Below are 17,907 nucleotides of genomic sequence, written 5' to 3'. Positions count from 1 at the left end.
GAATATATTCAATTTATTATTCTTCTAATGTATTTCTAATTATTTATTTGCACTTAAATATCAAATAAAAATAGCATCTCCTGTATAACACGAAGGGATTATATGTGAAACAGTGAACATTAATAAACAGTCAATCTGCAAACTGCTTTCTATGCATTGTTTGTCTTCATAAGGAAGAATTGGAAATGTAGCATTTATACCCATTTTACAGATGAGACAATTGGGGTAGACAAAAGGTGAGGCATTTTTATAGAATTATGATGAGATATGATCATTTTTTATTAGAATTACAACAGACCCTATTCTCCTATTCTGGATTCTCAAAGTTCATTTTTATCCTTTAAAAGGCCATGTAATTTTCATTAAGGTTTATTAATGTTTTGCAATCAGAAATAGTTAATTGCAGCTGGCACACTGTAGCTATAATATTTATTCTCACCTATCTTCACATGAAACTAGCCTTGGTCTCCCCTACTCTTTGAACTTGTCTTAATATAGTATAGTATTTTAAAAATTCAAAATAAACTGTTTATACCTTTTTTAAAATCCCTCCAAATTAGTCTACTATTAACACTACTTTCCTTTGAAAATAACACTTTTAATGCTGATCTCATCATGTGAAAGGAAATAAGAATCTAATCTAGATTTGTTCATTATTTACATATGATCCTCTCATTTTTCTTTGACCATACTATACATATTTTCCAACCAAGAAATTTCCCTTGATGTATACTGCATCCCTTTTTCAATGAATATGAGCCAAATCATCACTTCTAATTATTTTTAACATCCCATAGTTGTTGATCTGTGGCCCAATAAATTTTGCTGAAAACCAAAATCAAATCTGTAAATGCAAATTTATTAAGGATAGTGGCTCACTATGCCAGACTATAAGATACTCTTCAAGTTTAAGTGGGTCCACAGAAAGTCCATGAAAAACACTTCCTGGAATTACTGTGATTTAAATCAGTTCCACCATTCATATAGTGAGTTATCATTACACTGAAATGATTCTTAATAAATTCTGTATTAGAATTTCATTTTATTCTTATGCAAATAAAAACTCCAATGAGGCAAGAAAACATATCAATTTACAATTATATTTTCATAAATTTCCCATTTGAAATTTATAATAGGACAGTATCTCATCCACTAAATCTAAAGGAGCATATATTCTATTCTTCTTTAAAGTACCTATTTGATTCTCTAACAGTGTTTCATTTCAGACATTTCTAAAAACCAAGTCTCTTCTTTTATCAGTGAGAGGAACTAACTTGTGTAGTTTTGCCCTACTCTCAAGTGCACAATGTCTTATTAGAGACCTGAACTATGACAAAAGTGTTGACAGTCAAGATTTCAGGGTACTGTGAGAAGAAATGGAAAGAATTCTTATGCAGTGCCTGTTCATTGTTTTAGATCAATGCCTAATTCCCTTTTTCTACCTCAGAAAGCATAACCTGTTTAGTAATCCAAATGACATGCTGTTAAAAAGGTTCAGGTACTCATGCTCTGACTATATGTAATATTTAGAGGCTATTAATCAAACAGTTTACATATAACTCAACGTTTCTGTTTTCTGTGCAAATAAAATGAAAGCATGTATTCCTAGAATTTTCACTTACAGCACTAATGAATTTTACATTTCTTTCATAAATACCCCTGCAGAGAACATTGCTTGTAAAATGATCTTATGCCAACGGAGAAATTTCATAATTGAGCATTCTCAGATTAACTATAACCTCTGAAACTTTTAAATAAATGTCATATGCCAGTTTCATAGCAACAATGCTCTGATAAAGTGTACCCTACATGAATACATTTATAGGTGGTTTTTTTAAGGCCTGCATATAGCTGTTTCCATATTAAATTAATGAACCATTTATTGTAATTAGTTCAATCCAGAAGGTTTACATCTTGAAGTTTACTAATGATCAGATTTATCTCTAAAGGCACAAAAATGAATACATATATACAGACATGAGCCTTTCCAAATGAATCTGCACATCTGCCAACTGGCTGATAGACCTCCAAAGAAAAAAAAGCTCGTTTCAGTACAGAATCATGCAAGGAAGTAAATTCACAGTACATTCAATGAGCTGAATAACAGTGAAATCAAACTTAACTAATGGCCAACTTGCTATTTCTGACTGGATAAGATTACTTCTAATCAACCACACTGCTTTTTCTATTCAACATTACTAAATCACTATTCTGTAAATGCCAAACATTTGTTCCTTCTGTAAATATAAAGTAAAATAAAGAATATAAAAAACATTATTAGGACAAGTTTATGTTTACTAAACATATAAGCACCAGAAGTTGGTGGCAGAGAGAATGTATCTCAAACTGAAGACACAAAAGTTGTAAAGATGACCAGAGATGGGTGTTTGGGAGGTGACCTTGAATTAATCTCTTATCATGACTTTTCCTGTTGATTGTGTCCATTCCTCCTGATCCTTTCCCCATTTTGGTCCCCAAATACAATCATTATTTTATATCATTATTTCTATAATATAAAAATGTCCATTAATGCAGAAGGAAAAGATATTACAACATCCTCTTCAGAACACCACGGATATTCTGACACATTTCCATCCTTTTGTTTGAAGTAATAAAGAAGCCCTCAGAAAAGAAAAATATATACTGCATATAGAATAGCGATATGTTTACATCAGAAATTAAAAATGGAAGCTTAAAAATAATCCCATTTCTTACTCTTTTGAAAATTAAAAAAGAAGAAATTTCCCCTATAGTTTTTACCTGCTTTGAGGGGTAGGGACCCCAAAACAAAAATAAAAAAAAAATACACAGCTGCCAAAGGTCACCAGAGCTTTAAAAGCATCAATGGAATGTATTTTGTTCTTGTCAGATAAAGAATTAAAATGCAGGGGGTAGGGGCAGCTGGGTGGCACAGTGGATGGAGCACCGGCCCTGGAGTCAGGAGTACCTGGGTTCAAATCCGGCCTCAGACACTTAACACTTACTAGCTGTGTGACCCTGGGCAAGTCACTTGACCCCAATTGCCTCACTAAAAAAAAAAAAAAAATGCAGGGGGCAGCTAGGTGGTGCAGTGGATAAAGCACCAGCCCTGGATTCAGGATGACCTGAGTTCAAATCCAATCTCAGACACTTGACACTTACTAGCTGTGTAACCCTGTGCAAGTCACTTAACCTTCATTGCCCATCCCCCACCCCCAAAAGAAAAATTAAAATGCAGGGTAAACTTCCTAGGATAATCAGAAGTCTAGCACTATCTTCCTCTTCGATGCCCCTTATATTCATTCATCCTCTGTCTCTGTCTCTGTGTGTGTGTGTGTGTGTGTCTCTCTCTCTGTCTCTGTCTCTCTCTCTGTCTCTCTCTCTCTGTCTCTGTCTGTCTGTCTGTCTCTCCCTTCTCCCCCCAGGTCAGGCATAGCGCTACTCTTGGCAAATTGTTACCTATGATACATGCCACTGAGGGGGAACAAGAAAAAGATCCATGCATGAAAACTGAATTGTGAGGGTGCTGGAGCAGTAAACTGGGACTGAATTAACAAGCCATCTTTAAGAACTAACCCTGCTTAAAGATTAACCTAAAAATGAAACTATCAATGGAAAGGCAATGGGGAGATAATGGGAAAAGATATAATTGAACATGGTAAATAAAAATTGAAGGGTAGTTTTTTGGGTAATTATCCTAGCCCTTCCATACTGCTTTTCTTATCAAAATAGTGATTATATAATCAGACTAATGCTCTGCCAAAATTCTCCACAAAATGCCAAGATACAAATTATGTACCTAGAACTTCTGGGCACCAAGGGCAAATTGTAAGACCCCATTTGTCCAACACAGTCTCTATGGACCATGCTTCCTTGCACAGTGAGGTTTTGTTTTAGACTGCTTTTTGTTCAGACCTTTGATTTCACTGGTGGATTGTAGGGGGACTTCCAGTATGTAAATTCCCTCTGCAGACCAGCAACTCATCTGTGACTTGAAGAATCTGTTCAGAGCTACCTGTCAGCTTCTATCAGAGGTAGAACCTGACTGAATCCAAAGTTGCCTCTAGATGCCATACCAAACAGCCTCTCTCAATACACAGCAAACACTTAATGACTTTGTTAAATGGATATTGGAGGGGGGGGGGAGTGTAGATAATGCCCTGAAGTATCCAATTTACTTCACTTGTAGATACCCTCCCCACCAGAATTTTATTGCTCCTATGCCACTAGAGATGGAGGTTGCTATCCAACCTTGCATAATGCGCAGGTATTCAGTCTATCTTGTATCTCTTTTCTCCATTGTTCAAGTATCTTCTGTTCAACTTCACTGCTTCTAATCCCAGTTATCCTTGCAGCTACTATCTTTTCCAAAAAAATCTGTTGCAACCATCATCTCTATCACTTTCTTTTTTATCCTATTTCTCATAAATTCTCTTACAGGTCTTGAATTTGGCCCTTGGAATTTCACAACCATTTTTTTTTTAATTGAAATTTCTAGAAGGGTAATTTAGATAGTTTTTCTGCATTGCACCAGAATGCAATTCCACCCATTTAAAAATCCAGTTGACAACCTTTTCCTTAGTGTCTATAACACTCTGAGAAGTAGGGAAAAAACAACATGGATTGCGGTAATAATCCATAATCACAATACAGATTCACAATGCCCTTTGAGATAACTTCACTAGTTACATGGTATATTGTGATGATGATAATCTAGCACTTACTAGCTATTTGGGCAGCTAGGTAGTGTAGGGGATAAAGTGCCAAGCCTGGAGTTCAGGAGGATCTGAGTTCAAATCCAGTCTCAGCTGTGTGACCCACGGCAAGTCCCTTAACCCTGTTTGCTTCAGCTTCTTCATCAGTAAAATGAGCTAGAGAAGGAAATAGCAAACCACTCCCATAACTTTGCCAATAAAAAACTCAAATTGGGTCAAGAAGAGTCAAACACAACTGAAAAGATTGAATACCAACATTTACTAGCATTTTAAGATCCTCAAATGGCTTTACATATGTAATCTCACTTGACTCTCACAACAACCCAGTGAGGTAGGTGATATTATCCCCATTTTACACATGAGGAAACTGACAATCATACAACTGCCAAGTGTCTGAGACAAATTTTATACTCAAAGTCCCATATTCTTCTAGTTTACCATCTGTTTATACACACCAGTCAGTAGCCAAAATATTTTAAATCCATGAAAATGGAAAATTCACACATTACTTGTTTTGACATAAGTTCAGAACTTCCAAATTTCAGCACAAACATTTAATTAAAAACAAGAGTTCCGAAAAACTTTCCTCTTAGGATCAGGCAAGTTTGATCTTCCATCCTTTTAATACAGAAGCTGGATTATTTTATATGCCATATAAAGTTTTGTCTAATTACAATAAAGCTCTAACCATGATTGTACTGCTGAACATCTGTTCCACTTTGTTTGGACCAAATCGTACTTTGATAAAGCTTTGTAGTAACTTGATATAGATTACAGATCAGATTGATTAAATTGGCATAAAGTGCCAGAGTGGAAAATTTTCCAGAAAACCACTAATCTGGTAAATGTTCTCAATTCTGTACAAATAAGTTAAATACTATTCATACTAAAAAAAAAATCACACCTGTTTTTCCAATCTGGAAAGATATGGAAAAGTAACCACAATGAACATATATGTAATACCTCAGAGTGGCAAATATTTAAAAAAAAAAAAAAGGAAAATATTGGATGGAGGGGATGTAGGAAAAGTGGGACATTAATCCACAACAGGTGAAGTTCTAAAAAAATCCAATCATTCTGGAGAGCAATTTGAAATTATGCCCAAAGGGCTATAAGAACAGTGAATATTTATAGCAGCTCTTTCTGTTGTGGCTAAGAATTGGAAATCAAAGGAATGCCTATCAATTAGGGAATGGCTAAACAAGCTGTGGTATATGATGGTGATGGAATATTATTGTGATATAAGAAATGACAAGCAGGATGATTTCAGAAAGACCCGGAAAGACTTGTATGAACTGATTTATAGTGAAGTAAGCAGAACCAGGAGAACATTGTGCACAGCGACAACAATATTGTTTGATAAAGAACTCTGAATGACTTAACTATTCTCAGCAATACAATGATCCAAAACAATCACAAAGGCCTAATGAGGAAGTGTACTATCCACCTCCAAAGAAAGAACTGATATTGATTGAACACAGACTGAAGCAGGCTGTTGGTCACTTTCATTTTTAAAATTTTATTCAAGTTTTCTTGTACAAAATGACTAATATGGCAATATTTTACATAATTGAACATGTATAACCTGTATCTGATTGCTTAGAGCCTCAGGGAAGGTGGAAGGGAGGGAGGGAAGAAGGGATAGAATTTGGAATTCAAAACTTTAAATAAAGGGATATTTACTGAGAAAAAAGAACATATATAAGCATTTATAATCACAAATACATGATATTTATACATGATAGCTGGTTTTATACTATAGAACTTTTTTTTAAGGCAACTCACATTTCTGTAACACCAAAATTTATAGAATGCCTGCCTTCCTCACAATTCTTTTTTTTTTTTTTTTTTTTTTTTTTAGTGAGGCAATTGGGGTTAAGTGACTTGCCCAGGGTCACACAGCTAGTAAGTGTTAAGTGTCTGAGGCCAGATTTGAACTCAGGTACTCCTGACTCCAGGGCCAGTGCTCTATCCACTGCACCACCTAGCTGCCCCCCTTCCTCACAATTCTACCAAACATAATAGGTTCACTAATTAAAGCTGGATGGGGTTTTAGTGATCACTTAATTCAATCTTTATTCCACAGATTACCTCAGAGGATTTAAGTGACTTGCCCAAGGCCACACTTACAGCATGTATCAAGGGTGGAATTTGAACCTAGATTATTTGACTCCAAAAACTTCCCAGACTTAAAGATGATGCAAATGATATCTAAAGATCTTGAGTAAGTGTCTTAGCCAATGAGATTAGTGTTCTTTTCTACTCTACCACAAGCTAAGATACAGGCACAGCATAAGGAAGGGCCTGGTCTAAAAGAATAAATGTATCATCCTCTACTTATATGTGGAAATGATTTTAGAGATTATGTAGCTCAACTCCAATGATAGTATGAATTAGTAAAGACATTCTGGCCAGAATTTAAACCCAGGCCATCTGATTTCAAATTTAGAACTCTTTCCACTATAGGTTTTAACCTCTGATTAAAAGAGGATAGGAAACAAGTTGACTTTCTCCCTGACTAAAGCTGAAGAAGAGAAAATAGACAGGGGCAGCTAGGCGGCACAGTGGAATAGAGCACCGGTCCTGGATTCAGGAGGACCTAAGTTCAAATTCAGCCTCAGACACTTAACACTTACTAGCTGTGTGACCCTGGGCAAGTCACTTAACCCCAGTTGCCTCACCAAAAAAAAGACAGAAGGGAAAGTGATTCATTTGAGGTCAGTTTCTTTCCAGCTGAACTAAGCTGTCTATAGAAATTTTTCTGTCTTTCTAAAGCTAGCTTTAATGGGAGTAAGCAAATGAATTTCCCCCCTAGGAAGGGACCCTTTAAAAAAATAATAAATATGTGTGTGTATACATGTATCAACACAGATATAAACATGCCAATAAACATAGGCATACAGACTTTTTAAGTGCCGTGAAAGGCCTAGAATAATCAGATTTGTGCTTGGGATGGAGGAAAGAAGTTGTTTTTAAGCCAAGAGGGGTATTTTATATGTAGAGGCTCTCCCCGCATTCACTCAACAATAAGGTAAAGACTAAGTGACAATGCCAGGAAAGATGGAGAATAAATCATGCCGCTCCAAGAAACCAGGGAAGGACTGGCAACTGGTGGCACCTAACTTCCTCCAGTGCCTTGGCCCAGGAAACATGCAGAGAGCCAGTAGGAAATGCCAGGCAGGGCTGAGCCCCAGGATTCTGAGGCAAGCAAGCCAAACAACCAGGGAGGGAGGAAATAGCCCAAGGTCCTTTGAAAGGCCCTACAAGTATCTTGCCGGATAGAAAATGGATGTTACAATGGGGCACTGGAGGAGAGAGCTCGAGGAGAAAAGATAGGAGAGTGCTCCTATGATATAGCAGAATACTACACATACACGGGGCTTCAGTGTCTACCTAAGCCACATATGAGAAGCCTAAAATCCAGTTTTAAGTGTCCAATTTTGATGCAGGTTAAGCCAGAAATCAGGAGCAATAACCACCACTTCTACATCAGCTAAAAAATTAATTGCTTTTTAAACTCATCTGAAGCAATAAATGGTGGAAACAACAGCAGCTTAAACTGTTGCTGCCACTACCAATATGTGCCTTGAATTTATCTGATTTCCAATTTCTTCAGAAACAGTAGTAGGAAGAAGATAAAAGGGAAGGAATCAAACTTTAATTTGGGTATATCCAGTTTGTGGTGTATAAGAGGTAGAGTACAAAAAGGACCCCTTATTTATACCTCAATGACCACCCTTATCAACACCAGTGCACACACATACTACTCTCCTTATCCATATAATGGTATCATAAAAAATGATTACTTTAATAGCTAGACTAAACATAAGATCCATCCTGTGTAGGTGGTTGTGCAGTGGATAGAGAGCTAGACTTAGGATCAGGAAGATCTGAGTTCAAATCCTGTTGCAGACTATTACTAGCTATGTGATCCCGGGCAAGACACCCAAGTGTCTCAGCCTGTTTCCTTATCTGGAAAATGGATAATAAGAGTACCTACCTTCTTACAGAACTGTTGTGGGGACCAAATAAGATGTGTAAAGTGCTCTGCAAACCTTTAAGGTGCTATGGAAATACTAGCTATTTATTCATGACACAAAGAACTAAACTTCCAATTTTATTCAGAATGTAAATGGTTAGTATTTAATAAATATTTATTGAATTGTTCAATTAAATCTAGAGTCTCTGATAGGGAGCTGGGCATTAATGAGGGAGGCAAAGAGTTACTGCCTTGGACTCATAGTTCCCTTAATAGACCCTACTTTTGTGTTGATGAACAGAAAGTTAAGAAACTAAGTATCACTCACTCCAACCTAGATAAGGTACTAAGTTCTTTCTTAGCTTACACCTCTCTCTCTCTCTCTCTCTCTCTCTCTCTCTCTCTCTCTCTCTCTCTCTCTCAGCCTTGAACTAGGGTCAAAGAATTGGTCAAATGAGAATTGGCAAGCCTATAGCTTACATCACTTAGTACATTCAGTAGTCCACAGCAGACACTCAAATGTGATGATCTACACCTATAAAGTTAAGTAGTTAAAAAATCTTTGTCTTTTGTGTTATCTCCAGCCCCTAGCATAGTGCCTGACACAGAGCAAATGTTGATGAACTAATTCTTTTCCCACAATTGTTAAAAGATTCTAATCCTACTTTTTAAAAATTCCTTTGGCTATAATAGTACTTTTAAATTAATTTTCTATTTTTCTTACTGTAACAAAAATTATATGCTTGCTGTTCTGTGTCAAAAGAAAAACAACTCAACTACATAGCACATTCTTGTCTAGAAAACAATAAGGATTTGTTCATCTGGTTTTAAAATTTACAAACGTAGCACTATGTATTTACTCTGAGTGAAATGGAAAGCAATCAAACTCACCCTGCATTTTTCTAATGTTACCAAAACCAACTATATTAATCTTTGGTAGTCTATCAAGGGATTAATTTTCCTTAGATAAGCTGAAGTCCTTATATGAGACTGTAGACATTTGACCCTTGGGAAATAATCATGGGAAACTTTTCTCTCCCACCCTTTAAAGTTTGTTTTTAGTATAACAGATGGGGGGAAAAATTCCACAAAAAAGTCATAGCAAAGTCCAATAGCAACAATGAAAATACATCTTTGAGTACTTTCTAGAGCTCACAAAAACAGCCCAAAATAATTTTAAATTTCACACACACACACACACACACACACACACACACACACACACACAGAGTACATCCTGATATACAATTATCCTTGCAAGGTCATCCCCTGCCGCTAGGTACAATTGCCTCTCACTAACCCAGTTTGCTGGTTATCCTTCCCTAAATATTTCCCTATAGTCCTCCATATGCATATGCTTTATGTAATTGATGTCCTCTTGAAAGAGTGTATAAATCTTTTTTTTTTTTTTGGTGAGGCAATGGGGGTTAAGTGACTTGCCCAGGTTTACACAGCTAGTAAGTCTGAGGCCCCCTAAATCTTTCTTTTAACGAAATATTGTTTTAAATGTGTTTTAAAATCCAAGAACTCAACATTTAAAAGAACCCTACAACAAATCATTTTGTAAAAGTGAACTCTTTTATAAAGCAACTCCTGTTGAGATCCTACCTGGCAAACTTTCTTTGCAGGGTCTGCTGCCCCTTCCTTCTTAGCAACACAACTGAAGACCTCAAAATGAACGTTCTTACCACCAAATGGTTCAACATCAGAAATGTTTTTAACAAATGGAAAATAGGGGGCAGCTAGGTGGCACAGTGGATAGAGCACCAGCCCTGGAGTCAGGAGTACCTGAGTTCAAATCCAGCCTCAGACACTTAACACTTACTAGCTGTGTCACCCTGGGCAAGTCACTTAACCCCAATTGCCTCACTAGAAAAAAAAAATGGAAAATAACACCAAAGAAGATGTATTCTGAACTGCCTTGCTGTTACAAGCTAAGAATCATTAGGCGTTTCCATCTGTCCTGCAGCTAAAACTTCCGATATGTGTTCTTCCTATTTAGAGTATGAGCATCTCGAGGGCAGGAAGTATCTCTATTTTGTCTCCCCAACATTTAGCACCATACTTTTTGCACATAGTGAACACAAAATAAATGCTTTTTTCTTTCTCTTTCTTTCTTTCATTCATTCATCCATCCATTCACTTATTCATTCATTCATTCATCCATCACTACACAATTAACATGGTTTATAAGTTTGGCCATATCTTACTTAAGCAAGGCATGTGTGTGCTTTAAGAATATGCATGATATTAAGTGTTCTTCTAAGCCTCTCTTATCTTGACTAATGTTATTCATTTACCCTTTTCTGACATAGCCTATTTTCTTTCTGAGAGCAAAGAACATACAGGTATGCACAGGACCCAGTAGAAACGATTTCAGCCTACAGTAGGGGTCAACAGATTCTGTTGATTGTCTAAATAAAACATTTTACTTGAATGAGGCTGTTTTCCAGATCAACAAGGGAAATAGCATTATCAACCACACCTGGTGCTACAAGCATAAGAAAGGCCATAATGCTGTTATTCAATTATTCCATAACTCATTCAGAGGAAATAACTAATTCAGATGTTATGCTTTATGGATTGCACAACTTTTCCTACAATCTCATTTTACAAGTAGGAAGTCTGTGGGAATTACATTAACCATTTAATTCAATCATCTCTGGTAACCCAAATTCCTACTTTTTAAAAAAGCATATTACAGATAAGATCTTAATGTCGCAACACTAAGTCCAAGTAATTTGTTATACATTGTCATATGTGGTCCATGTTTTACTTTAAAGAAAATTTTAATTGATGAATCTAAACTTAAAAAAACACACACTAAATTAATTTAAATCCCCAAAAACTCTTAACTGATGAAATAATCCGCATAAAAATTAACAATGATTTTAAATCCTCTTTCATTTTTGTCTCTGTACTCCCAGTCCCTAGCACTGTCTGACACATATCAAGGGTTAAATAAATGCTTGATATTTAAGTGAAATCTGTAGCTACCTACAGAAACATTATAAACAGCTGTTCTTGCATAGATAAAAGTATTCTTTGGCCACACTCTTAAGAGAGAAAATAAAATAGCAATGAGACAGTACGATATAGCTGTCCAGTGAAAAGAGTGACTAGACTGTTGTCCAACTTTCCTTTCCAGGCTACATCACCATCTCAATGAGTGATAGACATCTAGGTTGCCTAGTCCATCTAAGTGCAACAGAACTCAGTACTAGTTAGTAAAGCACTAACTGGACAGATATGAGTCCTGCTGTCTAATTCAAGGTAAAAGTATACCAAGTTTTTCAGTTCTGTAACTTCAATGTAAATACAGTTTCCTTTGAAAAACCGATTTATAAACAAAATATTAGAGGCCCTTAATTGTGGGGCAAATACATTTCTTCTGATGTCAAATTTTTAAAAAAATCTTCTTTACAAAGAAAGTACACCAAAAAACTGCAAAACTGATTAGGTATAAAGTAAAAACAAAACCAGTTATCAGAGGCAAGCAGGGTAGGATACTAATTAGCAAAATGAAGCACAACCCCAATTCTGACTAAAATACAATTTTGGGGATTATTTTCTAACTCGTTTGCTCTATGCAAAGAACAAAATGGGAACATACATATAAAAGGATTTATGATCATTCACTTCTAGGTCACCCAACGTAAATTAAATCAGTCAACATATTATACTAAGCCCTGTGTTAGGTTTCAGACAATAAAGGTATTGAGGTTTTGGAGAATTTGAATGGTTTTTACTCCAGTTGCTAATAAGCAAGCCTTCCTTATGCATAATTACAACTATAAATTAATACTTTCTTCATTAATCTAGCATAATTACATTTTAAAATTTACCTTGTTTCCTACACACACACACACACACAGACTATACTGTCTGCTGAGGCCCTTAATGTATTTTTTAAAGTCTTTATTCCCAGAGATCCTATTCTCCAACAAAACTGGACTACTTTACATTCTCTGTCCTCTGTACCTTTTGTTTACACCACATGGAGTGACCCATTTCTGCCAAAATTTTATCATTACAGGAGTCACAGAAGTGCTAACCCCCAAACAATAAAAGTAATTTTTCTTTCTCATACTCTCACCCACCAATTAGCACATACTAGGCACTCTGGTATATTGGAAAAACCACCGGATTTGGCTCAACTACTTACTAGGTAGCTAAGAGGAGGATGGATAGTACTGGACCTGGAGTCAGGAAGTACTAAGTTCAAATCTGGCCTCAGATACTTACTAGCTGTGTAACTAATCATTTAACCACTGCCTCAGTTTCCCTGACTATTCAATTAGCTGCCTAGCACAGTGCCTGGCACATGATAGGTGCTTAATAAATGTTTCCTTCATTCCTGCTAGCTGTATGATTCTGAGCAAATCATTTTAACTTTCTAAGCCTCAGATCTCATCTATAAAATGGATATAATAATACTTGTATTATTTACAATAACTCTTATGGTATGAAAAGTGCTTTGTAAACGGTAGTGATGTGTAACTGTGTACTACAAGTATAATTCAACAGCATAGATTCCTAAATTGCCTAGTAGATTGAAGGTAATATGCTACAAAGATGATACAAAGATTAAAAAAAAAAACTGGTTACAGATCCCTGACTACAAGGAGTTTACAACTAGGGGAATGGGGAGAAGACAAATAACTTTAAATCAGAATAGGAGACCAAAAAATTTGAGAGAGATGAGTTAGTATTACCGAGTATGAGCAGAAGAAAAGGGGGCAAATGCTAATGACAACAAATTTTGCCAAGGTACAGCAATCATTCTGAAGAAAGAGGATTTCCATAAACAGATGTGCAGAAAGACTATTCCAGGTATGAGGAATAATCTTTGCAAAAGGTAAGAAACAATGTATAGTCCAATGTTTTGCTGTTACTGAATTGAAGTTTGTGTTTTTGTGGGGGGTTTTTGCAAAGCCACAAAACACCAACTAAATGCTAGCTGTTGTTATTACTTTTTCTATGGCACTTATCGTCTTTATATTATTTGTCTACATTTTACCTCCCAACTATCCTGCAAACTCCTAAAGGCTGGGGACTTAGTCTGATTCATCTTCATAAGCTCCTCTCTAGGGCTATCCATATTAGCAGACACTAAATGTTGAAGTGAACAGAAAAAAGGGAGGAGAAAAGGAATAAACTGAAAAGTACAACTGTTTGAAAATCTGGCAGTTATCTGAAGCAAAATGAAAGCATTAATTCACATACTACATATTCCCTAAATGTAAGCATCATACTAAATATCTTTCAGATTAGTCATATTGTTTTGAGAATTTTCCATGTTTCCCCTATTCAACTGCCAATGTTCACATGGCCAGTGTGATGAATAAACATGCTGTGACTTGCTTCTAAGGAAACTCCTGTCATGTTCCAGGGAAAAAATGACTTGTGCATCCATTAAAATGAAGAGGGAAAAAGCCTTACAACTCTCATTCACCAACTCATACTATAAATTTTCCTTAACTTTCCTATTTTCACCATATTCTCATTCTCTTTTAGGCATTTCTGTGCAACAGACTGGTTATGAATGAGGAAAAGAAAAATTGGCGGGGGGCGGGGGGGGGGGGGGGAGGGAAGGGGGGCGGGGAGGAAGGGGGAAAAAACCGTCCGAGAAGCACTGAACTACATACAGGTAGTATTCTATTTCAAGGACCCAAGGAGCGTTCTGTTACTAAAACTTTAGCTACTAAAACCCCTAAGTTATTTTAAAAGTTCTTGTCATCTTTAGCAGAACTACCTGTTCTCAGGTCTGTTTACACAAACGCTGAGAACAGTCACCATTTGCATATCTGGTAGGAAAACATTCTTCCCTTAATATTAACTCATCATGTGACGTCTACCCCCTTCCCATCTCTCCACCAAGCACACGTGGATGCAAAGAAAATTATAGGTATTTTCCGTTTGCTTTTGCACTCCTCTGGCCCCAAAGAATCGCTTTCGTCAAGAGCTAGTTGGCACAGAAGGCCGGTTGGCACGCCACACCCCAACCCCAAATCACTGCACCTTTCCCGAGACAAGCAGCAGGTTCTCCCACCCCACCCCCATCAATCCCCAGCTGTCAAGCGGTCTGACAGCAGGCATTCCCTCGCCCTCCAAACGCTCACTCCAAGCCCCTGCCCCCAACCCAGAGTCACCTTGACCCGGGTCTCCTCCTCCCTGAGCCACTCGGCTCTGCCAAGGAAAACTTTTTTCCCCCCGGGAGCTCGCTTACAGGTATTGCCCGCTGTTTCTCCAGAACCCTGACAAGGGCCCTTTGTTGATCTTTACGCCCGCCGGACTCCTCAGTCCCAATCCCTGGCATTGAACCGAGCTTCAAGTTACCAGCGCAGCCCCAGTTTAAAACAAAGCAAAGCTACAAAACCATCACCACCGGCCAGAATCCAGAGAGACCGAAAGAAAAAGAAAAAACAAAAAGAAAAGAAAGAAAGAAAAGAAAGTATTCTCTGGGTTGGTCCCCCTGGCTGGCCAGTGACTCACCCTGGCACAGCTGGCAGGGCAATCGTTAGGCTAGGCAGGTAAACGAGTTTAGTTAGGCCTCGCTGAACTCGCCCTTCCCCAGTTGCGCTCCTTCCCTGAGCCGGGTGGGTTGGTCGGGGCTTACCCGGAGGAGGCGGGAATAGGCTGGGGTGCTGCCGCCGGGGGTTCCTCGGCTCTCCGGGTTCGACCGTCCATCGTCCCGCAGCTGGTGGCGCCCGCTCCACGTCCAACTCTGCAAGCTGTTGCGGGGAGTGGGAAATCCAAGCTGGGTCAAAGCAGCCTGGGAAGGCTTGCCCCGAGGTTTACGCGCAGATGGGCATGGGCACCGGGAGAGCCATACACCCGCCGCCTCCCCTTTTCTTTCTTTTTTTTTCCTCTTTTCACCTGTGGGGAAAACCAGCTCTCACCGCCCAGGCTGCAAAGAACGGTCGTTGCAACTGGAGGCAGGTTTTTTTCCCCCAGGCTGGAGCGAGCAACGACGAGAGGCGGCGCTGCGCCTCCCACCCCGTGGGGTTTACACTGTAGCCATATGGCGGCGCGCGGGGAGACTAGCTGCCCGGGGCTGCCGCGGCTGGGAGGAGGGGACTGCGACGTGAGCAGCTCTAGGAGGTGCAGCTGCTGCGTTAGCAATGCATGCACACCCCCTCCCTCATGTAAGCATAGCTGGAGTGGTTTAAGCCCACCACCACCTAGCAAAATAAATAAATGAAACTTTTCTCTCTTTACAAAAAAAAAGGGGGGGGGGTGAGGGGAAATTAGCAATCTGTCCCGTCCTTTTTTTCCCCAAGGCTCCCGCCGCCTTTTCAAAGGGAGACAGAGGTTGCCCTGTTCTTTCCCCAGGCTCGGTCTCCCAGTCTCCCCTCCCCCCCTCCAATCCCACTCTGGCTGTAGTTTGGGCTCTCGAGCCCAGACTTGACCTGAAGGGAAAAGCCGCAGCTTTTTCTACAGGGACGACCCCCTCCCGCCCCCTCCAGGATGGACTCTTCCCCAGACGCGGAGTAGGCGCAGCGCGCGCGCCTTCCTTCTCGGCTCACCCACCCTGCCCCATGCCCCTATCCTAGAGCACGAAAAGTCGCAGCCAGCTCTTCTGGCTCCGGGTGCCTCCCAGGCAGCTGAGGGAATGTGGGAGGGAGGGAGAAAGAAAAGAAAAGAGGAGCACGAGCCAAGGCACGGGTGGGTGCGTACCGAGGAGGAATTTCCTTCCCCCCGGGGCTTCTTGCCTTTCGGGGTCTGGTGGGGGGGGAAGCTTTAATCGAGAGCGGCTCTAGGGCGAGGCGTTCCCATTCCCACCACTAGGGGAGTCACCGAGGCAGCCTCTACCAGCCCCAGAGCCCGACAGGTGGGAGAGCCAGAGAGAGAAAGAAGGAGGAGGAGGAGGAGGAGGAGGCCGGCCCCTCGGAAGTAAGGCGAGGCGAGTCATTTAGTAGCATGCAGTGTGCCTCTCTTCCCCTGGACCCCAGCTTTTAGCGAAGTCCTTTTCCCCTGACTGCCTGAGACCAGTGTACCTGAGTGTCAGTGTGACCTTTCCAGTGGTGTTACAGGTTTTCCTTTTCCCGGTTTCTCCCGGTTGGGAGTGGATCCCAATTTGTTTCTTCAATTAGGCAGGATGGGAAGACCCGCCTCCACATCAGGGACGACAGAGCCATGGAAATAAGGCCAATGGAAAAATGCAGCGAAAGTTCTTCGGAGTACAAAGGAATTATCTGCCTTGAAAGTTTCACCCAGCTTAAAAAAAAAAACTCTTAAGAATTTAGCACTTAGGTTGTTATATTTTAAATTCCGGAGTGTTTTCTTCGTTTGCTTCGGTATCCTCACTGGTCCTTTTACCAGTAAATCTTCACAGCTGACAAATAGAAAAAGACCTATCTTTTTTTAATAGAAATGCTAAACCATATCATGTTTTAATATGGTACCTGTTTTGATGAACATGAAGATTAACTCACCTGCAAAATTAATTTGACAGCAGTTCGCAGTATAAAAAACAGGAAAACAGTTCCCAATGAAGGTAGTAGAGGAAAGAACTGGATTTGGCCCATAACAACCAACTCAACCCTGATAGATGTCGTTTTATAATTGCTATAGTGACATCTGAAAATAAAATTGCTATTTAAAAACAAAACCTAATAAACTGATGCGTTCTTAGATTATCCCACCACGTGAATAATGAGCCAGCCCTTCCACCCATTGTGACAATAAGTATTTTCTGATAACCATCTCCCAACCTGAAGTAGGAGTGGCCCATTTAAACCATAGTGTTTGGGCAATACCTATTTTTAAACAGGGATTTTTAAGATCATTCTATTATATTTTCAATGGTAATCAATTTGATTTTATTTAAATGTCTGGGTTTTCATGTTTAAATCCTTTAGTTCAGCATAAAAAGTAATAGAATGAATCAGTCATTTCTCCAAATAACTAGTTTGTAAATTTGCCTGCATAGACATTGAAACAAAATATTGAGTAACAGTGAAACTACTTAAAGTTCCTAACTGTTTCAATCACAAGATCAAGATTAAACACTTAATTAGTTTCTGCCTTTAATTTATGTCATACTAGTATTATTATAGGCCTTAATGGCCACAAGTGGTAAGACAGACCTGTGTTTCATATGGAACTTTCATAACTCAAGTAAGAACTTTCTGAGTCACCAGGAGAATCTAGTCTTTTTCTCTACTAAACCACCCCCCCCATTATATTAAGCTTGTAAAATATGACAGTAGAAATCAGTGTGTTTGCATT

General features: G+C 38.9%; 1 protein-coding gene across 3 annotated transcripts in view; it reads right to left on the bottom strand.

Moving 5' to 3' along the window:
* Window positions 1-16,456, bottom strand: part of COBLL1 (cordon-bleu WH2 repeat protein like 1) — a 185,613-nt gene extending 169,157 nt beyond the window's left edge. Inside the window, exons 1-2 of one of the 3 annotated variants that reach the window (XM_043996060.1) lie at window positions 16,354-16,456; window positions 15,293-15,407 (exon numbers count right to left, since the gene is read on the bottom strand). In XM_043996060.1, coding sequence (XP_043851995.1) covers window positions 15,293-15,363 — 71 coding nt within the window. In that variant the 5' untranslated portion in view covers window positions 15,364-15,407; window positions 16,354-16,456. Of the gene's footprint in view, window positions 1-14,825; window positions 15,051-15,292; window positions 15,408-16,206; window positions 16,275-16,353 lie in introns of those variants that run through there. The other 2 variants (XM_043996059.1, XM_043996061.1) reach the window with 2 other exon arrangements.
* Between the last annotated feature and the right edge of the window lie 1,451 nt (window positions 16,457-17,907).

Source organism: Dromiciops gliroides, chromosome 3 (genome assembly GCF_019393635.1).
Source record: "Dromiciops gliroides isolate mDroGli1 chromosome 3, mDroGli1.pri, whole genome shotgun sequence".
Lineage (NCBI taxonomy): Eukaryota > Metazoa > Chordata > Mammalia > Microbiotheria > Microbiotheriidae > Dromiciops > Dromiciops gliroides.
This window is presented reverse-complemented; position numbering and strand designations above follow the sequence as displayed.